The sequence below is a fragment of the Hyla sarda genome, chromosome 1 (assembly GCF_029499605.1).
Source record: "Hyla sarda isolate aHylSar1 chromosome 1, aHylSar1.hap1, whole genome shotgun sequence".
Taxonomy (NCBI): domain Eukaryota; kingdom Metazoa; phylum Chordata; class Amphibia; order Anura; family Hylidae; genus Hyla; species Hyla sarda.
The window spans coordinates 395,993,425-396,015,764 of NC_079189.1; the positions used below are offsets into that span (position 1 = coordinate 395,993,425).

The 22,340-nt window shown below is 44.9% G+C and overlaps 1 protein-coding gene across 3 annotated transcripts in view; it reads left to right on the forward strand.

Moving 5' to 3' along the window:
• The first annotated feature begins 7,819 nt into the window (after positions 1–7,819).
• JPH4 (junctophilin 4) overlaps positions 7,820–22,340 on the forward strand; it is a 33,951-nt gene continuing 19,430 nt past the window's right edge. The window contains exons 1-4 of one of the 3 annotated variants that reach the window (XM_056526624.1): positions 7,820–8,322; positions 8,997–9,730; positions 9,960–10,752; positions 17,908–20,617. In XM_056526624.1, coding sequence (XP_056382599.1) covers positions 9,352–9,730; positions 9,960–10,752; positions 17,908–18,013 — 1,278 coding nt within the window. In that variant the 5' untranslated portion in view covers positions 7,820–8,322; positions 8,997–9,351 and the 3' untranslated portion in view covers positions 18,014–20,617. Of the gene's footprint in view, positions 8,323–8,996; positions 9,731–9,959; positions 10,753–17,907; positions 20,618–22,340 lie in introns of those variants that run through there. The other 2 variants (XM_056526632.1, XM_056526614.1) reach the window with 2 other exon arrangements.

Sequence of the window (22,340 nt, forward strand, 5' to 3'; positions counted from 1 at the left end):
ACAGTGAGCATTTACACCCCACAGGGGCACAGCCCACTGTTCCAAAGATCTGTCAAACGCCAGTGGGGTGTAAATGCTCACTGCACCACTTATTAAATTCTGTGAGGGGTGTAGTTTCCAAAATAGGGTCACATGTGGGGGGGGGGTCCACTGTTCTGGCACCACGGGGGGCTTTGTAAATGCACATGGCCCCTGACTACCATTCCAAACTAATTCTCTTTCCAAAAGCTCAATGGTGCTCCTCCTCTTCTGAGCATTGAAGTTCGCCCGTAGTGCACTTCAGGTCCACTTATGGGGTACCTCCATACTCAGAAGAGATGGGGTTACAAATTTTGGGGGGTATTTTCTGCTATTAACCCTTGCAAAAATGTGAAATTTGGGGGGAAACACACATTTTAGTGAAAACATTTTTTTTTTTTTTACATATGCAAAAGTCGTGAAACCCGTGTGGGGTATTAAGGCTCACTTTATTCCTTGTTACGTTCCTCAAGGGGTCTAGTTTCCAAAATGGTATGCGATGTTTTTTTTTTTTGCTGTTCTAGCACCATAGGGGCTTCCTAAATGCGACATGCCCCCCGAGCAAAATTTGCTCTCAAAAAGTCAAATATCACTCCTTCTCTTCTGAGCATTGTAGTTCGCCCGTAATGCACTTCAGGCCAACTTATGGGGTGCCTCCATACTCAGAAGAGATGGGGTTACAAATTTTGGGGGGTATTTTCTGCTATTAACCCTTGCAAAAATGTGAAATTTGGGGGGAAACACACATTTTAGTGAAAACATTTTTTTTTTTTTACATATGCAAAAGTCGTGAAACACCTGTGGGGTATTAAGGCTCACTTTATTCCTTGTTACGTTCCCCAAGGGGTCTAGTTTCCAAAATGGTATGCCATGTGGGTTATTTTTGCTGTTCTGGCACCATAGGGGCTTCCTAAATGCAACATGCCCCCCAAAAACCATTTCTGAAAAACGTAATCTCCAAAATCCCCTTGTCGCTTCTGAGCCCTCTACTGCGCCCGCCGAACACTTTACATAGACATATGAGGTATGTGCTTACTCGAGAGAAATTGGGCTACAAATATAAGTATACATTTTCTCCTTTTACCCCTTGTAAAAATTCAAAAATTGGGTTTACAAGAACATGCGAGTGTAAAAAATAAAGATTGTGAATTTTCTCCTTCACTTTGCTGCTATTCCTGTGAAACATCTAAAGGGTTAAAACACTTACTGATTGTCATTTTGAATACTTTGGGGGGTGTAGTTTTTATAATAGGGTCATTTGTGGGGTATTTCTAATGTGAAGACCCTTCAAATCCACTTCAAACCTGAACTGGTCTCTGAAAAAAAGCGAGGTTCAAAATTTTGTGAAAAATTGGAAAATTGCTGCTGAACTTTGAAGCCCTCTGGTGTCTTCCAAAAGTAAAAACACGTCAATTTTATGATGCAAACATAAAGTAGACATATTGGAAATGTGAATAAAAAAAAAATAATTTTGAATATCCATTTTCCTTACAAGCAGAAAGCTTCAAAGTTAGAAAAATGCAAAATGTTTTTATTTTTCATCAAATTTTGGGATTTTTCACCAAGAAAGGATGCAAGTTACCACAAAATTTTACCACTATGTTAAAGTAGAATATGTTACAAAAAAACTATCTCGGAATCAGATTGATAACTAAAAGCATCCCAGAGTTATTAATGTTTAAAGTGACAGTGGTCAGATGTGCAAAAAACGCTCTGGTCCTAAGGTGTAAAATGGCCTGGTCCTTAAGGGGTTAAAGGGGTACTCCGGTGAAAAACTTTTTTTTTTAAATCAACTGGTGCCAGAAAGTTAAACAGATTTGTAAATTACTTCTATTAAAAAATCTTAATCCTTCCTGTACTTATTAGCTGCTGAATACTACAGTGGAAATTATTTTCCGTTTGAAACACAGAGCTCTCTGCTGACATCATGAGCACAGTGCTCTCTGCTGACATCTCTGTCCATTTTAGGAACTGTCCAGAGTAAAAGGAAATCCGCATAGCAAACATATGCTGTTCTGGACAGTTCCCAGGGCCGCCATCAGGGGGTACAACCCATACACTTGTATGGGGCCTGGAGCTTCAGGAGGCCCGGACGTCCCTGGACCTTTTTTTTTTATGGCTTGTCACCCCCCTGATGGTGGCCCTGCTTGTCAGTGAGTGACTGCGACTGTCACTCACTGACCGCTGGGTGCCCGCAAGGACTATGACCGGGCCGGGGGGCCCACACATTTATTTCTAGGGTGCGGGCCCCTTAACAATTATGGCAGAGCCGGACAGGCCAAGGGCTGATTGGAGTACAGACGTCACGTGCCCTGCGCAGGCACGCATGTCTTCTCCAATCACCTGACCTGTCAACATCCCTGCATGATCTCCTTCATCCTCCCCCGTCCAGCACCAGGAGCAGCAGAAGCCTCACGTGGTTTATCCAATCCCCGGCAAGGTAGGTGAACTTGCGCGGGGGGGGGGGGTTAGTTGGTGTTATGGGTGATGAGTGGTGCCGGGGAGGGGTGGTGTTATGGGAATGACAGGTGATGAGTGGTGCGGGGGGGTGGGGGGGTGATGAGTGGTGCCGGGGGGGGGGGGGTGATGAGTGGTGCAGGGGGTGGTGATGAGTGGTTCAGGGGGGGGTGATGAGTGGTGCAAGGGGGGGTGATGAGTAGTACAGGGGGGGTGATGAGTGGTGCATGGGGGGGGGGGTGATGAGTGGTGCAGGGGGGGGTGATGAGTGGTCCGGAGGGGTGATGGGTGGTGCAGGGGGGGGGGGTGATGGGTGGTGCAGGGGGGTGATGAGTGGTGCAGAGGGGTATGAGTGGTGCAGGGGGGTGATGAGTGGTGCAGGGGGGTGATGAGTGGTGCAGGGGGGGTGATGAGTGGTGCAGGGGGGGGTGATGAGTGGTGCAGGGGGGTGATGAGTGGTGCAAGGGGGGTGATGAGTGGTGCAGGGGGGGGTGATGAGTGGTGCAGGGGGGGGATGAGTGGTGGGGTGATGAGTGGTGGTGGTGGTGGTGGGGGGTGATGAGAGGTGCAGGTTTTTTTTGGGGATGATGAGAGGTGCAGGGGGGTTATGGGGGTGATGAGAGGTGCAGGGGGGTTATGGGGTTGATGAGAGGTGCAGGTTTTTTTTGGGGTGATGAGAGGTGCAGGGGGGGTTATGGGGGTGATGAGAGGTTGTGGGGGGTTATGGAGGTGATGAATGGTGCAGGGGGGGTTATGGGGGTGATGAGAGGTGAAGGGGGGTTATGGGGGTGATTAGAGGTGCAGGGGGGGTTATGGGAGTGATGAGAGGTGGTGGGGGGTTATAAAGGTGATGAGGGGTGCAGGGGGGGGTGTTAAGAGGTGCAGGGGGGGTTATGGGGGTGATGAAAGGTGCAGGGGGGGGGTCATGGGGGTGATAAGAGGTGCAGGGGGGGTTATGGGGGTGATAAGAGGTGCAGGGGGGCTATGGGGGTGATGAGAGGTGCAGGGGGGCTATGGGGGTGATGAGAGTTGCAGGGGGGGTTATGGGGGTGATGAGAGGTGCAGGAGGGGTTATGGGGGTGATGAGAGGTGCAGGAGGGGTTATGGGGGTGATGAGAGGTGCAGGAGGGGTTATGGGGGTGATGAGAGATGCAGGGGGTTTATGGGGGTGATGAGGAGTGATGAGGACACAGAGGATAGTGTATATGTATATATGATGTGTATGCATGTATGGCAGTATTATATTCAGGGTACAGAGTGAGGCAGTATTATATTTAGTGGGTACAGTGTGTGGCAGGGTTATATTCAGGGTACAGTGTATAGCAGTATTATATTCAGGTTACAGTGTGTGGCAGTATTATATTTAGTGGGTACAGTGTGTGGCAGTATTATATTCAGGGTACAGTGTGTGGTAGTATTATATTCAGTGGATACAGTGTGTGGCAGTATTATATTTAGTGGGTACAGTGTGTGGTGGTATTATATTTAGTGGGTATAGTGTATAGCAGTATTCAGTGGATACAGTGTGTGGCAGTATTATATTCAAGTTACAGTGTGTGGCAGTATTATATTTAGTGGGTACAGTGTGTGGCAGTATTATATTCAGGGACAGTGTGTGGTAGTATTAACTTCAGTGGATACAGTGTGTGGCAGTATTATATTTAGTGGGTATAGTGTGTGGCGGTATTATATTTAGTGGGTACAGTGTATAGCCGTATTATATTCAGGGTACAGTTTGTGTCAGTATTATATTTAGTGGGTACAGTGTATAGCAGTAATATATTCAGTGGATACAGTGTGTGGCAGTATTATATTCAGGTTACAGTGTGTGGCAGTATTATATTTAGTGGGTACAATGTATAGCAGTATTATATTCAGGGTACAATGTGGGGCAGTATTATATTCAGAGGGTACAGTGTGTGGCAGGATTATATTCGTGGTACAGTGTATGGCAGTATTATATTCAGGGTACAGTATGGGGCAGTATTATATTCAGAGGGTACAGTGTGTGTCAGGATTATATTCAGGGTACAGTGTATGGCAGTATTATATTCAAGGTACAGTGTGGGGCAGTATTACATTCAGGTTACAGTATGTGGCAGGATTATATTTAGTGGGTACAGTGTATAGCAGTATTATATTCCGGGTACAGTGTGTGGCAGGATTATATTTAGCGGGTACAGTGTATAGCAGTATTATATTCAGGGTACAGTGTATGGCAATATTATATTAAGTGGGTACAGTGTGTGGCAGTATTATATTTAGTGGGTACAGTGTGTGGCAGTTTTATATTCAGGTTACAGTGTGTGGCAGGATTATAATTAGTGGGTACAGTGTATAGCAGTATTATATTTAGGGTACAGTGTGGGGCAGTATTATATTCAGGGTACAGTGTGTGGCAGGATTATATTCAGGGTACAGTGTATAGCAGTATTATATTCAGGGTACAGTGTGGGGCAGTATTTTATTTAGGGTACAGTGTATAGCAGTATTATATTCAGGGTACAGTGTGGGGCTGTATTTTATTTAGGGAACACTTTCTGGCAAGGTTATAATGATAACTGTCTTCATGTAGAGGATGAGGATCTGCTGACAAAGTGAGGAGCCAATGATGTCTGGATATCAGACTCTGCAGAGAAGATGGAGCTGGATGAAGACCTGGTCTCTGGACCAGATGAAGAAGAAAAGATAACAGAGAAGAAATCACTCAAGTCAGAAGACGTCACTCAGGTTACTGATACAGTATCATTGTGTGTTCTCCTGACTGTCCCATCAGAGTTGTAGTCACTTATAAGTTCTGCAGTGATGATGGGTGAAACTGTGTCCAATCTGTGTCTCTCCAGCTGTTACAAAACTACAACTCCCATTGCCTGAGGCTCTCCAGAATGATGGGAGTTTTAGCTTTCCAACAGCTGGAGAACCACTCCGACCGAGGTGATCGGTGGGGGTCTCAGCTGTCAGACCCCCACCAAAAAAAGGGGCTGCTTATTACTTTTTGCATCGGGGCCCTGTGGTTTCTAGCTACACCCCTGAGCACGGCCGCTGCGCATTGATACAGCATTGGGGGCAACGGTTAACAGCAGAAAGGAGCGTGCAACATCCATATAGTGGCAAATTGTGCCCCAGCCCATATAATTATTGTAGGCCCCTCTTTGCTAATAGTTTTCTCCTCATATAGTTGTAGGCCTCTCTGAGAGGGGCCCAGGCTTACCACAACTATGTGGGCAACTATTAACAGAGGGGCCTACCACAACTATAGGGGCAACTATTAACAGAGGGGCCTACGCAAACTATATGGAGTCCGATATATAGTTTGGGTAGGCCCCTCTGTTAATTGTTGCTTCCATATAGTTTGGGTAGGCCCCCTCTGTTAATTGTTGCTTCCATATAGTTTGGGTAGGCCCCTCTGTTAATTGTTGCTTCCATATAGTTTAGGTAGGCCCCTCTGTTAATAGTTGCTTCCATATAGTTTGGGTAGGCCCCTCTGTTAAAGGAGTAGTCTGGTGAAAAATAACGTATCCCCTATCCAAGGATTAGGGGATAAGTTATAGATCGCAGGGGGGTCCAAGTGCTGGGACCCCCCCCCCCCCGTGATCTCCTGCACAGGTCCCGGCAGTTTGCTGGAAGCTGACGTCTGTACCCCGCAGGAGGCTGCGGCCGGCACACCCCCTCCATTTATCTCTACATGGAACGGGGAGGGCAGGCCTTGAGCTGTGTGAGGGGCCCTGAAATTTCTGATGGCAGCCCTGACGGTTCCTAAAATGGACAGAGATGTCAGCAGAGAGCACTTTGCTCATGATGTCAGCAGACAGCTCTGTGTTTCAAAAAGGAAAGAATTTCCGCTGTAGTATTCAGCAGCTAATAAGTACAGGAAGGATAAAGATTTTTTTATAGAAGTAATTTACAAATCTGCTTAACTTTCTGGCACCAGTTGATTTAAAAAAAAAAAAGTTTTTCACCGGAGTACCCCTTTAAATAGCCCCTTTCCCCCATTTGACAAAAAAAAAGCGTAAAAAATAATAAACATATTTGGTGTCAGCGCGTGCATAAATGTCCGAACTATCACAATCTAGAGGTAATTATTCCATACAGTAAACAGCGTCACGCAGCAAACAAGCCTTTATATGGGTCTGTGGATGAAAAATAAAAAAAAGTTATGGATTTTAGAAGGTGAGGAGTTAAAAACAAAATAGGCAAAAATGAAACTGTCTTTGTCCTTTAAAGAATAAGTCTCATGCATAAAATCTTATCACCTATTCGAAGGATAGGGGATAGGTTTTAGATCGCAGGGAGTTCGAGTGCTGGTGCCCCCTGCGATCTTCTGTACAGAGCCCCTGTGCTGTAGCACAGAAGTGCGTCATGACCCCCGCCCAAAGCGGAGGTCTCCACGCCCCCCCATATAGTTCTATGGAAGAGCCATTCGGCAACCTTCGGCTCTCCTATAGAGCTTAATGGAGGGGGTGTGGCGGCCTCCACTTCGGGCGGGGGTCATGACGCACTTCTGTGCTACAGTACAGGGGCTCCGTACAGGAGATCGCAGGGGGCCCCAGCGCTCTGTCCCCCCGTGATCTAAAATGTATCCTTTGGATAGGGGATACGTTTTTATGCATGAGACTTATCCTTTAAGGCCAAAATGGGCTGTGTCCTTAAGGGGTTAAAAAAATTGTAGTACTAAATGTAGTAGGATAGTACAAAATCTATGAAAATATGAGTATGGTGATTATCATATTGACCCACAGAATTAAGAGAACATGTCAGTTTTACTGTGAAATGCATTGTGTGAAAATGTAATCCTTCAAAGTAGCAAAATTGCTTCTTTTTTCAACCCCCACCCCCACAAATATTATTGTTTTAGTTTCGCTGTAGATGTTATGGTAAAATGAAAGGTGTCATTACAAAGTACAATTGGTCTGGTCATGAAGGGGTTAAGTGATGTCCCCTGCATACGTACATGATATGTAATGTAATGTAACAGTGTAGTGTTTATTGTTTTTGTTTCAGTTTCTCCTCCATGTGTAAGAGGCCACATTATACACAATACAGTTGTGTAAATGAAGATGTCTCGATAACCCAGACATCCGTCTTCTGTAGGCACCCTCCACACCACCGGCACCGTTCACAGGTGAATAACTACTCATAAGAAAACATGGCAGGCCTAATGATCATTTATGAGCCTGTTTAGCTGTAGCCATGTTTATGTCTGTCAGTGTGTATGTAACCAGATAGCAGGGGATGCTGCAGCCCTCTTTTCCATGGCAACTGTTTCCATGGGACCTCCTCGCTCTTCCTCCTGCTACCATGGAGACGGTAGTCATAGGCCAGCTGCAGGATGTTGCTAGGGAGAAAAGGAAGGCTGTGTGCTAATGAGCAGAGCTGTATACATTACAGTGCATGTGTGTATGTATAGGTACATGATGGCAGATGATACGTCCTGACAAATACACCCCCCTAACCTGCATTCATTGCTATTAATCTATTGATACATGTCTAGGATGCACATGGCTTTTATGTGTGTAACATTCAGATCATGACGTTTCCACTATATAAAGACGACAAGCTGCCCCATCGGTTCCTACCCAGTCACCTCAACTGACCCCATCACCCCCCTCGCATACATCCTACTTCCACCCACACCCAGCATTTCTCCGTCGCCCACAGCACATCTTTACCAGGGCCTGGATATCATAAATGCTCCAAATTTCCAGCACACCTCCCCCTCCTGGCCACCACTAACCCTCATTGCACATCTCCACCCTGACAGAAGCCCCTCCACATTCTGCTCTCCTCCTCCTTTCCATCCTCCACCCCCTCCAGCCGTCTCAAACCTGCATCTATAAGCACTGAGAGGTAAGTGAAGAGAGATGTGTGAGTGAGCAGATTGTAATGTAAATGGGTGACATATATATAGGTGTATGACTGTGGGTACTCGCCATAAATGTGCTCCTATTACCACCTTATACTGTGTATTTTAGAGCTCGGGATCAATAAGTGTCCCTCTGATAATTCCCTGTCTGTGTGTGCACATGCACAACAGCTTTAGTCAATATCACTGGATTTGTTGTTGTGTCACCATTAAGCTTTTATTTTATATAATATTTCCTCTTCTGCATTTACATACATGTGATTGGCTTTGGTCATTTTTAGGTTGTCATGTGCATAGATACATTTGTGACAATATTTGTGCCCCTTGCTTGAGGTATGTTATTGTATCGTATATGTCTCTTATACTGTACACACGGACTTTTTACCATTTTAATCATATGTTATCTAAGTTGTTCCCTTTTTTATGCATGCTAAGTCTGAGCATTCTGCTAGTATTTTTCTATTTTACTATACATCATTAATAATTTACGTATTGTCTGGTGAAGTGAACCATTGTACCAACCAATAGTAACGTAGCAATAGATAAACAGTCTGAACCTCCACTATGGATTCCTATTCTCGATGCATTGACACAAGAAGTGTAAACTCACTGAAGTGTGTATAGTATTTAGTGTAACTGTCATGTTCTCTTCTTCCAGGTATATTAAATAGCCACATGCACTGAGATCGACACTGACACAGCATTAGAGATTGGACATAACAGAGAGCTTCTACCTGGATATTGGACAAGACAGGTATAGGGACGGGTAATAAAAGAGATCTAAAAGTACAACAACTTGTTTTTATAGAAATACCTTGCAAGAGAAAGAAAGGTAAATCCCTGTATAAAAGAAGTACATTGACTTAACATGGTATATACATGAAGCCAGCTGTTTATCTCCCAAGGTGTAAATCCCAGTGGATCCAGAGAAACTATCTATGCACGGACTGCGGAGCAGGTAATTAAGCGTCAAACTGGGGGTCGGACGAGATCGATGTGAAACTGGCTCTTGCATGTTCAGCGGGGGAACATTTGGGTTTTCAGATGGTGGATGTTATGTGGGAGACTGGCATGAGGGTCGAGCACATGGATATGGCATATGCAAAGGCCCTACAAGGCAGGGAGAATACAGTGGCCTTTGGAGCAATGGCTTTGAATCTTTGGGGGTTTATACATGGCCCAGTGGGAACACCTATCGTGGATACTGGGACCAAGGCAAAAGAAATGGGCTAGGCGAAGAGCACAAAGGACGATGGCTGTATCGAGGCGAGTGGACACATGGACTAAAAGGAAGACTTGGCGTGAGAGAGAGCCTTTCTGGAGCAAGATATGAAGGTCTATGGACAGATGGACAGCAGGATGGATATGGTGTTGAGACATATTCAGATGGAGGTAAGACAGTATTCATTTATATTTTAATGGGGTTTTGTTGACAAAGTACATGGCAAAAATTATTATTTGTCCTTTCACGTCAGTTATACTTTGATAAGACTAGTATTAAGTTGTTTTTAGAACATCAAAGATCTGTATAAGATAGCAAATTAATATTAGGGCGACATATTGTTTCACTTATTTGTACACTCTCTGATTTATTCTACCTTTCATTGTCTCTTCTCTGCAGGTACATATCAAGGACAGTGGCAAGCTGGTAAACGTCATGGATATGGGGTACGTCAGAGTGTCCCATATCACCAAGCTGCACTCCTACGTTCTCCTCGAACACCAACCCTCACTTCTTTGCCTCAATCCCCCGGTCCCCATTCTCATGCCAATCCAGGACTCCTGCCAGGAAGCCCAGCCTCTGGATCACGTGGGGGGTTTGTTCTGAAAGTCCAAGGGGTTGGATCAGAAGTCCCTGGAACTGGAGGGAATGGTAAGCCCAAAAAAAGAGGATTTTTCTTTACACGTTCACTCATACTCAGTGGTTTCCGACTTCATCGTGGATCAGACACCAAAGCACCTTCAAGTGGTCGAGACAGCCAACGTAGTTCTTTAAGAAGTGAGACTCGGGGGGCTGGAGGATCTTTGGGGTCAAGTGCCAGTCAGGATGGGTCAAGTGCTAGTGTTGCAGAAACAGAGTCTGAGCTGCCAATTGCTGCATGGGAAACAGAGACTTATGCTGGTGAATGGAAGGGTGATCGCCGCAGTGGATATGGTGTAAGCCGAAGGTCCAATGGCCTTTGCTATGAAGGAGAGTGGTTGCGGAATCGACGGCATGGCTACGGTAGAACCACCTACCCTGATGGGTCACGTGAAGAGGGAAAGTACAAAATGAATATGTTGGCCAGTGGAAAAGTCAAGAGCCTGTTTCCACTACGAAGAGGAAAAGGGAGGGAAAAGGTGGAAAGAGCTGTAGAGGCTGCAAGAAGAGCGGAGGTTACAGCAAGACAGAAGCAAGAGATGGCAATAGCCAGGTAAGTGTAACAGTGCTTCCAGACAATGGAGGAGATTTATCAAAGCTTGTGAAGAAGAGTGGGCCCATAACAAACAATCAGATCGCTTCTCTCATGTTTCAGAGGCCTTTTTAAAAATGAAAGAAGCAATCTGATTGGTTGCTATGGGCAACTTCATTACTCTTACTCTACACAGGTTTTTTTTATTTATTTTTTTTAAACTCCCCCATTATGCTTTAATTCTGACAGGAACATTATGCTTTAGTTTTGGTGTTTTACCAGGATCATGTTATTTTCACTACATATTTCCTTTGTTACAAGAGCAATCATAGCAGCCCCAGTTATAGCAGAATACAGCCTTTTTCTGGTAGTCTGATTCAGGGTCTGCACATGATCAGTCACCAGGACCAATAGAGGAAGCTGTATTGCCACTTTCTCTGTACACACAGGGCTCATGGAGTGATGTGCATAACATGATACTGAGCCTAGAAGCAGTTAAGCTGCCCATACATATTAGTTTAACGTTGGTGGAACCTGTCAGAAATATTATGTGTGTGAGGGCCCCCTAACTGCTCTGCATGTCAAATGTGGGGAGAAAAACACTAGGCTCATTGTATTAAAAATACCCAATTCTTTCTTGTGCCACAAAATATGCCAGGGGACATAGCTGACATAGGTGAAACAAGTGTTTAAAGTGTACCTGTCATCAACAAAAACTTTTTATATAATGTAGATAATACCACTATATGTATATTTTGTAATATACATCGGTTAAAAAATATGTATATATATTTTGCAGCTATAGCATGTGTGTCTTTATGAGGAGTCCAAATAGAGGAAGTGAGGGTGGACAAGCAGGGCTCTGTGCACTGAGAACAAGCAGGGCTCTGTACACTGAGGACAAGCAGGGCTCTGTACACTGAGGACAAGCAGGGCTCTGTACACTGAGGACAAGCAGGGTTCTGTGCACTGAGGACAACAAGCAGGGCTCTGTACACTGAGGACAAGCAGGGTTCTGTGCATTGAGGACAACAAGCAGGGCTCTGTACACTGAGGACAAGCAGGGTTCTGTGCACTGAGGACAACAAGCAGGGCTTTGTACACTGAGGACAAGCAGGGCTCTGTACACTGAGGACAAGCAGGGCTCTGTGCACTGAGGACAACAAGCAGGGCTCTGTACAATGAGGACAAGCAGAGCTCTGTACACTGAGGACAAGCAGGGCTCTGTGCACTGAGGACAAGTGGGGCTCTGTAAACTGAGGACAAGCAGGGCTCTGTGCACTGAGGACAACAAGCAGGGTTCTGTACACTGAGCAGAGTTCTGTGCAGTGAGGACAAGCAGGGCTCTGTACACTGAGGACAAGCAGGACTCTGTGCACTGAGGACAAGCAGGGCTCTGTGCACTGAGGACAATCAGGGCTCTGTGCACTGAGGACAAGCAGGGCTCTGTGCAGTGAGGACAATCAGGGCTCTGTACACTGAGGACAAGCAGGGCTCTGTACACTGAGGACAAGCAGGGCTCTGTGCACTGAGGACAAGCAGGGCTCTGTACACTGAGGACAAGCAGGGCTGTGTACACTGAGGACAAGCAGGGTTCTGTACACTGAGGACAACAAGCAGGGCTCTGTACACTGAGGACAAGCAGGGCTCTGTGCACTGAGGACAAGCAGGGCTCTGTGTACTGAGGACAAGCAGGGCTCTGTGCAGTGAGGACAATCAGGGCTCTGTACACTGAGGACAAGCAGGGCTCTGTACACTGAGGACAAGCAGGGCTCTGTGCAATGAGGACAAGCAGGACACTGTACACTGAGGACAAGCAGGGCTCTGTGCAGTGAGGACAAGCAGGGCTTTGTGTACTGAGGACAAGCAGGGCTCTGTGTACTGAGGACAAGCAGGGTTCTGTGCAGTGAGGACAAGCAGGGCTCTGTGCAGTGAGGACAAGCAGGGCTCTGTGCAGTGAGGACAAGCAGGGTTCTGTACCTGAGGACAAGCAGGGTTCTGTACACTGAGGACAAGCAGGGCTCTGTACACTGAGGACAAGCAGGGCTCTGTGCACTGAGGACAAGCATAACTCTGTGCACTGAGGACAAGCAGGGCTCTGTGCTGTGAGGACAAGCAGGGCTCTGTGCACTGAGGACAAGCAGGGCTCTGTGCACTGAGGACAACAAGCAGGGCTCTGTACACTGAGGACAAGCAGAGCTCTGTACACTGAGGACAAGCAGGGCTCTGTGCACTGAGGACAAGTGGGGCTCTGTAAACTGAGGACAAGCAGGGCTCTGTGCACTGAGGACAACAAGCAGGGTTCTGTATACTGAGCAGAGTTCTGTGCAGTGAGGACAAGCAGGGCTCTGTACACTGAGGACAAGCAGGGCTCTGTGCACTGAGGACAAGCAGGGCTCTGTGCACTGAGGACAATCAGGGCTCTGTGCACTGAGGACAAGCAGGGCTCTGTGCAGTGAGGACAATCAGGGCTCTGTACACTGAGGACAAGCAGGGCTCTGTACACTGAGGACAAGCAGGGCTCTGTGCACTGAGGACAAGCAGGGCTCTGTACACTGAGGACAAGCAGGGCTGTGTACACTGAGGACAAGCAGGGTTCTGTACACTGAGGACAACAAGCAGGGCTCTGTACACTGAGGACAAGCAGGGCTCTGTGCACTGAGGACAAGCAGGGCTCTGTGTACTGAGGACAAGCAGGGCTCTGTGCAGTGAGGACAATCAGGGCTCTGTACACTGAGGACAAGCAGGGCTCTGTACACTGAGGACAAGCAGGGCTCTGTGCAATGAGGACAAGCAGGACACTGTACACTGAGGACAAGCAGGGCTCTGTGCAGTGAGGACAAGCAGGGCTCTGTGTACTGAGGACAAGCAGGGCTCTGTGTACTGAGGACAAGCAGGGTTCTGTGCAGTGAGGACAAGCAGGGCTCTGTGCAGTGAGGACAAGCAGGGCTCTGTGCAGTGAGGACAAGCAGGGTTCTGTACCTGAGGACAAGCAGGGTTCTGTACACTGAGGACAAGCAGGGCTCTGTACACTGAGGACAAGCAGGGCTCTGTGCACTGAGGACAAGCATAACTCTGTGCACTGAGGACAAGCAGGGCTCTGTGCTGTGAGGACAAGCAGGGCTCTGTGCACTGAGGACAAGCAGGGCTCTGTACACTTTATTTGTTGGAAGTAAATGAATGTTCCCATTTAATGAGGTCCTAAAAAAGGCATGGAATTTACACATAAAGTATATCAGAAAATTGTATAACCCATTATGGAGAAATTATAACCTTTATTTGCTGAAACTACAAAATGACCCTTTAGGGCAGGGTAATAACAAGCTCTGTAACAAGGTCTGTAACAAGCATCTGCCACCTAAAATCTGCTGTGGAAGTAAGCTTTGACCGCGTTGGCTGGTCCGCACTCACAGTCACTCGAGGCATAGAGCTCCGTCTAGTGACTGATGTTGGCATACTGGGTTAGACTCCAAATTTTGCTGCACACACAGGGTTGCGACTGGGTAGTCCTGTGTGTCAATTTAAAGTCGATGATGTCTGAAAGAGAGTCGATGACGTCTGAAAGGGAGATCTATGAAACTGTCTAAGGGCTATGGACCTACGTAGCGCATACGCACCATATTTCACACTGCGCAGGGGAAATACGCTGCATATTCTTCGATAAGTATACACACAGGACTATACAGGAAATATGTGGCGAAAACAACTTATAATAAGTGTCTGATCGTGGGGGGTCCGAAAGCTGGGACCCCCCGCGGTCTCCTGCACGGGGCTGCGGCTCTCCTGTTGTGGCCGACACGCCCCCCTCCATGTATGTCTATGGGAGAGGCGTTCGTGTCTCCCCGCCCTACCCATAGAGCTGTATGGGGAGGGGGCGTACAGCGCGACAATGTGGGGGCCCCACATCAGACCCCCCACAATCAGACACTTATCCCCTATCCTGTGGATAAGGGATAAGTTGTTTCGGCTGCAGATGTTGGGTGACAAAATCAGTTGCAGAAAATATGCAGCAAAATACACAAGCAAAATACAACAAGTATGATACTACTCTTACACAGTTTTCAGAAATTTGCCCCTATGTTCCTAACAATATTTAGAGGCTTGCTGTTCATTTTATTCTGTAATATATTATTAAAGGGGTACTCAGGTGGAAACCTTTTTTTTTCAATAAACTGGTGCCAGAAAGTTAAACAGATTCGTAAATGACTTCTATAAAAAAATCTTAATCCTTCCAGTACTTATTAGCTGCTGAATACTACAGTGGAAATGGTTTTCTTTTTGGAACACAGAGCTCTCTGCTGACATCATGACCACTGTGCTCTCTGCTGACATCGCTGTCCATTTTAGGAACTGTCCAGAGCAGCATATATTTTCTATGGGGATTTTCTTATACTCTGGACAGTTCTTAAAATGGACAGAGATGTCAGCAGAGAGCACTGTGGTCATGATGTCAGCAGAGAGCACTGTGTTCCAAAAAGAAAATAATTTCCTCTGTTGTATTCAGCAGCTAATAAGTACTGGAAGGATTAAGATTTTTTAATAGAGGTCAGTAACAAATCTGTTTAACTTTCTGGCACCAGTTGATTTAAAAAAAAAAAAAAAGTTTTCCACCGGAGTACCCCTTTAAGGTGGTCAGATTGTTAAGTTAATAGTAAACCTATTGTAAATGCATCAAATAATTGTCATACATGACTTGCGTCACTTTTAATATTAGTTATACACACTTTAAAGGAAATCTGTCATCAGTATCACTTGCACTAACCTGTCATTAGAGACAGGTAGTGCAGGTGACACTGATGACAATGATATTTAGCTGGTCCCATTCCGTGCTGTGGTTCTCCAGCAATCTTTCACTGTATCTACCATTCCTGGCCTACTTGGAGCATGGTTAGAACTTAGTGACGTCAGAGAACCACAACACGGAACGGGACCAGGTAAGTATCGTTGTCATCAGTGTCACCTGCACTACCTGTCCGCACAGGCAAGTTACTGCAGGTGACAATGATAACAGATTGACACTATTTCACCACATCTAAAAAGGGATATGACCTTGGTTAAAGAGGGAGTAACTTCAATAAATAAAAGTGTGCTTTAAAGGGGTAGTCCACGGAAATAAAACATATCCCCTATCCAAAAGATAGGGGACACATTTCTTATCGCAGTGAAGTCTGACTGCTGCCCCCCTCCCCACAATCTCCTGTAAAGGGGCCGGCTACTCACTAGTCTTCGGCACACTCGAAGATGAACTTCACTGGGGACCCGCTTAGTAAATCACCAGCTGAGCCAGGACATGCTGGGAGTTGTAGTTTTACTACAGCTGGAGACACTGGTTTTGGTGGTCAAAATACGGGGGAATCCTTGATTTTTTTTTTCATGCACAGTGTGGACCATCTGGAAAACACTTCTCGTCTCAGGTCTCTCTGCTGTAAGAGATGAAATTCCGCTAACAACAGGCAGTGAAAAGGAGATTTTAGAGCTCTTTTTCTGGGGTAAGCAGCAATTTGTAAATAAAGTCATTTACAAATATGTTAGGAATCACAATAGGAAATGGAGAGAAGTAATTTTAAACAACAGTGACCATTTAGATCAAGGTGCAAGTGAGAAGTAAAAGGTCATGTCCAGTATAAAACATACCCGTATTTTTCGCCATATAAGATGCTCCGCCACATAAGACGCACCCAATTTTAAAGGGTGAAAATCTAGAAAAAAAAGATTCTGAAACAAATACAATGTAAAGTATAGGACAGTGATCTTCAACCTGTGGACCTCCAGATGTTGCAAAACTACAACTCCCAGCATGCCCGGACAGGCGTTGGCTGTCCGGACATGCCAGGAGTTGTAGTTTTGCAACATCTGGAGGTCCGCAGGTTGAAGACCACTGGTATAGGAGGTAAAACTCACGTGTCCTCTGGATCCGTCGCTGCTCGTCACCGCTGCCCTGGACGTCGCCCTCCGTCGCCCTCCGTCGCCGCGTCCCCATCACTCCGGAACATCTCTGCTGCCCGGTATCCTCGCTCTCCATCTCCGCCATCACGTCACTACGCACGCCGCTACGACGTGCGCGACAACATGATAACGACGATGGAGAGCGGCATGGAGCAGACACCGAGGAGGCAGGTAAGGTCCTTCGCGGTGTCCTGTAAGCTGTTCGGGAGCAGCTGGGTTATTGTCACTTTTACTTCAGACACGGTGGTCAGCTTTGATTGCTGCATCTGAAGGGTTAATACAGTGCATCACCGCGATCGGTGAAGTCCTGTATTAGCGGCGGGTCCCGCAGGGACCGCCGTGGTATTTGCCGTATAAGACGCACCAACTTCCCCCCCCAGTTTTGGGGAAGAAAAAGTGCGTCTTATACGGCGAAAAATACGGTATATATTAAAGTGAAAATGTCACCTCCGTACGAGGTACGGAGATGGAGGCACCTTTAGTTATGGCATAGGGAGATCAAACTAACAGTACCGAATTTTGTAAACTTATATCAGCTCTGTGTTGTACTTCTGCCAATAAGTTGAAGAGGCTGGCTGACACTCACAGGGACACACTTCCTCCCCACCTCTTCCCTGCCCTGGCACTCAGCCGGCCCCTCAGACTCTTCGGCGAAGTGCGTGACAGTGTCTATATAAGTTTACAACATGCGAGCAAGGGAAACAAAGGAACCTTTAGTTTGATCTCCATAACGAATGGTGCCTACACCTCCGTACCTTATTGCTGCCCCATAAATACGTCATGCAATTGGTAACAATGTATGTAGTAGGATCTTGATGCGGGCCGACATTCCATTGCCAAGGCAGCCCAAAGCCTTACTTAGCCTTTTGTGCCTGCCGGGGATCTTGTATTGATAGAACCTGCTTGTGTCAGTCTCTACCAATAGAGCACAGATGTGATAGATCAATGCAGGACATATTTCCTGCATTGATCTGTAAGAGACATCTAACGATTGCTCATATAAGTTCCCTAGGGGTACTTATAAGTGGGAAAAAAGCAAAAACAATAAAGGTTTTACAAACATAAATTAACCTGTTCCATAATAAATGTTTAAATCACCCCTTTTTCCCATTTTCTATTAAAAATTGTAAACTAAATAAAAATAAACATATTTGGTATCGCCACATGCAGAATTGTCAAAACTATTCAATTATATATAATATTTGATTTAACCATGTTTTTATTACAAAGTTTTCAAGTTTTCCAGATAATGGCAGACAACAGACATTCAATAAACATGAAGAATGACATGAAACACCTTCAAAGAATCAAAAGAACAGAATGTCTACAAATATAACTCCAGGCAATCCAAACCCACAAGAGAAATAATGAGTTACTTGCCAATGCGGTAGTCACCTGAGATTTTGGTGTAAAAAGTGCCTCAATTGAACAAACTTGAGATAAAAATAAATAAATAAATAAACAAGAAAGGAAAAAGGGGAGAACGGACAAGACATATGGGGAAAGAGAAAGAAGGGGTAAGATCAAATGTAAACTGTGAACGTAGGGGTGTTAATCGCCTCTCTGTGCCCAGTGCAAGTTCCATAACCAAACTTCTAGATGTACCCCATACTACAGACATCTTGCATGCAAGAGAACAAATTTGCAAATGAAGATGGGAATTGCTGCTTCCAAAGTGTTGTAGTCTAGTACAAAGCAGGAGGAAGGAGAGCCAAAAACAGTTTCAGAGATTTACATTCCAACAGACTTTGGAGACATAAAAAAAGATAGAACACTGGATCTAAGGGCATGAAATGCCTGTAAGACCTACAGGGACTGTACAATGTTCCAAAAGGACATTATGGCTGGGCAAGAACATAAGTGCCACACCTCCAGCACATTTGATATAGCAGGGTTGAGATCATGGAGAAAGGTAGGAGTATGGTCAGGGTTTTGTGTACACAGGCGAAGGTGCATTTTGGTGCGCCATACCTCCAGTTCACACCCTCCCCCATGGCTTGAAACACCCGGGGCAAGGCAAAGTATTGTGCCTCCCCCCAGCCTGCGAATGTATGAGAATGGCGGTGTATGCATTGCCACTCACCAGGGAGCACGTTGTATTTTATCATCGGATGGAAAACCTCCACACCAGGACAACATATTACTACTGCAGTGACTAATACCATCGTATTGGTATTTAATAAAACCATTATTCAGAGACCAAAGGACAAATAATTGCACCACACCATGACCGCTACCACCACATAGTGACTGGATAATACTACCATACTGATACTGAATAAAAATCACCATACACAGACCAGCATCACCAATAACACCACTATACAAGGGACAGTTAACAGTACCAAAATTGGCGCTCAAAAGCCTGCTCCCACTTATGCATGTACAGGAATCTTGTCCCCTGGCAGAATCAGGGTAGAGCAAAATCCCACAAATGTCACAATTAAGCGTGGAGCCCCTGAAACTACTACTTTAAAATGCTGACGAAGCAGAGACTGATGTGAAGCAAAAAAAGAGACTGCAAGAGGCAACATATAAAATACAACATTATTGATCCTGTATGGTGAATGGCCTAAATAATAAACATAAATAAAAAACACAAATAACCACCTTAAAGGGGTACTCCAGGGAAGTATACATATAAAAAAGCTCCAAAGTCACCAAACAACCTAGATATGTTCCTTGTAAATGATACTGCCTGATATGCATGGCTCCTGTGGCCCCTGTGGTCTTCTCTGGCTGCTTGACATTCTTTGCCATCCTTGCCTCATAGATACTAGATTTCCCAGAAATATTTGCAGCTCTTCTCTGCCAACCCAGCTCACTCTCTGAGAAAAGCCCCCACCCTCCTGCTCTGAGCAGCAGAGGGAAATTCAGTGTGTGATTGGATAAGGTTGCACACACCTCCCAGCTCTCAGCACTAAAGCACATGGCCTGTGTCTCTCAGGAAGGTGGGGGCTGTTTTCAGTGAGGGGTTTGGACAGAGACAGAGAGGATGACAGTATGACCCATTTAGCTTACTCCCAGCATGTAAGTGACAACTGAAAGAGGGGAAACTGCTCTATATAGCTAATGAATGATATTTAGACAATTAAATAGGTTGATGAAAGGGAAAGGATGGGCTATGGTTTAGCTCCCTGGAGTACCACTTTAAGGACATGCACCATAAGTGTACAGTGCTGCAGTGTACAGTGCTGGCTACATTGCAGGTGAGTTCTGGCTGCTATCAGCAACCGGGTACTCACTGATAATGGCGGACATTAGCGATCATGCTAATGTCCACCACTAACCTTATAGATGTTGAGATCAATGCCGATCACGGCAACTATATTATCAGGGAAAAAAATAAAAAATAAAAAGTACACATAATTGGTATCACTAAATCTGTACTGACCTAAACTATAAAAAATGTATTATTTCAAAACAGGGAATAAAAATTGACTGACGTCTACTCTAGACTCACATGTAAAATGGTGCCAATGAAAACTTATCTCGCCTAATACCGTAATCTACTATCTTACCTATATGTCCACATGTAAAATCCTAATTGATTCCACCACATATCTTAGCCTGATGGTGAACTAATGACAGGAACTAACAGGATGAGTTCAGGTCTATAAACTCGTGTCCATAATACAAAAGCGGATGCGGATACTTGGATTGTTGTGATGCGCTATGTGCTATTATGTGGCCCTTTTGTACTTGATTTGCTTCACACCGTATTGTTGTAATTGTTTATTTTTTGAAAAACATAAATAAACATAAATATACAGTTAAAAATAAATAAATACAAAAGCGGAAAATATATTCATTTTTGTAGACATGTACTATTTAATATTCATATGCCACACTTATATTAAGCTCCACCTATTTTTAGTTTGCTGGATTTCTGCTTCTTAGTAAATCCAATGGATCTGTGTCTGCCTGGTGTAGAAATCTAAGCCAACTTAAAGCTATTGTAGATTTCTGCAACTTTTTACTGAGCAAATTGTATCTTAAAGGGGTACTCCGGTGAAAATCTTTTTTCTTTTAAATCAACTGGTGGCAGAAAGTTAAACATATTTGTAAATGACTTCTATTAAAAAATCTTAATCCTTCCTGTACTTATTAGCTACTGAATACTACAGAGGAAATTCTTTTCTTTTTGGAATGCTCTCTGATGACATCAGGGGCACAGTTCTCTCTGCTGACATTATTATTATAATAATAATAATAACGCTTTATTTATTGTTGTCCTTAGTGGGATTTGAACCCAAGTCCCCAGCACTGCTAACCACTGAGCCACCATGCTGCCCTTAGCATATATCTGCTATGCATGGTTGCTAAAATGGACATTCCAAAAAGAAGAGATGTCAGCAGAGAGCACTGTGCTCATGATGTCATCAGTGTTCCAAAAAGAAAGGAATTTCCTCTGTAGCATTCAGCAGCTAATAAGTACTGGAAGGATTAAGATTTTTTAATAGAAGTAATTTGCAAATATGTTTAACTTTCTGCCACCAGTTGATTTAAAAGAAAAAAGGTTTTCACCGGAGTACCCCTTTTAAGCCGCATGTGAGGAGGGGCGCCTCCTGTACACCCTTTTCCATGCAAAGTTGTGCTCCCTTCCAGCCCTCTTCCTCCCGCCTTTCTTCCCCATTGGCACAAACGGTATATTTGTCCAAAAGTCGCACAATTTTGCACATAATCTGTGTCTTTTAAACAACTACGCACTGTCCTGGATTAGTATATGTCACTCATTATGCTCACCTGAATCTGGCTTTTATTCTTCTGTATTTCTGTAATTTTTATCAGTACCATTTTTGTTTTGTTTGTTTTGATGGGACTTTTTGATTATTTTTTTTATAAAAAAAAAAAATCTGGATTATGAAGTGACCAGAAATATTTTTTCTGTGTATGTCAATGAGTATCTGGTTTCATTGATGTTATATTTTAATAGTTCGGGTATTTACACACAGGGCAATGCAACATATGTTTAATTTTGTTTCATTATGTTATTTGAAAGATGTGAAAAAGGGGGGGGGGGGGGCAATTAAAATTTTTATTAGGGAAGGGGCTTATTCATGTTTAAAGTGTTACTGTCATTAGAAACAACTTTTTTTCCACAAAACTAAGCATTTTCCTAATATACTTCATAAAAAAAAGATTTTTTGGCTAAAGATGTGAAAAAATGGTTTAAAAAATGGCCACTAGGGGTCTCTGTCTTTTTAATTTTACAAACGAACCTTGAAAATCCAGCCTTTTTGGTCCATCCCCGATCCGATCTGTACGCCCTGAGCCTGGTCCCGGTGTTTAAAATGGGGTCACGCCGTGACCCCGCATCACACTGGGTCGGTCCCGGCTGCTAGTCACAGCCGGGACCCTGGGCTAACAGCGAGCACCGATCGTTGTGCCATGCCCTATTAACCCTTCAGACCCGGCGGTCAACTTTTGTGTCTGAAAGTGAAAGTAAACGCTTCCCGGCAACTCAGTCGGGCTGATCGGGACATTGCGATAAAATCGCGATGTTCCGATCAGCTGGGACACAGGCGGAGGTCTCCTTACCTGACTTCGCGGCGTCCGATCGGGGGTTTTATTGCTCCAAGCCTGAGCTACAGGCTTGAGCAATCGAGCCCCTATCTCACTGATCCGTGCAAAGCTATGGCTTTGCAGGGATCAGCATAAGA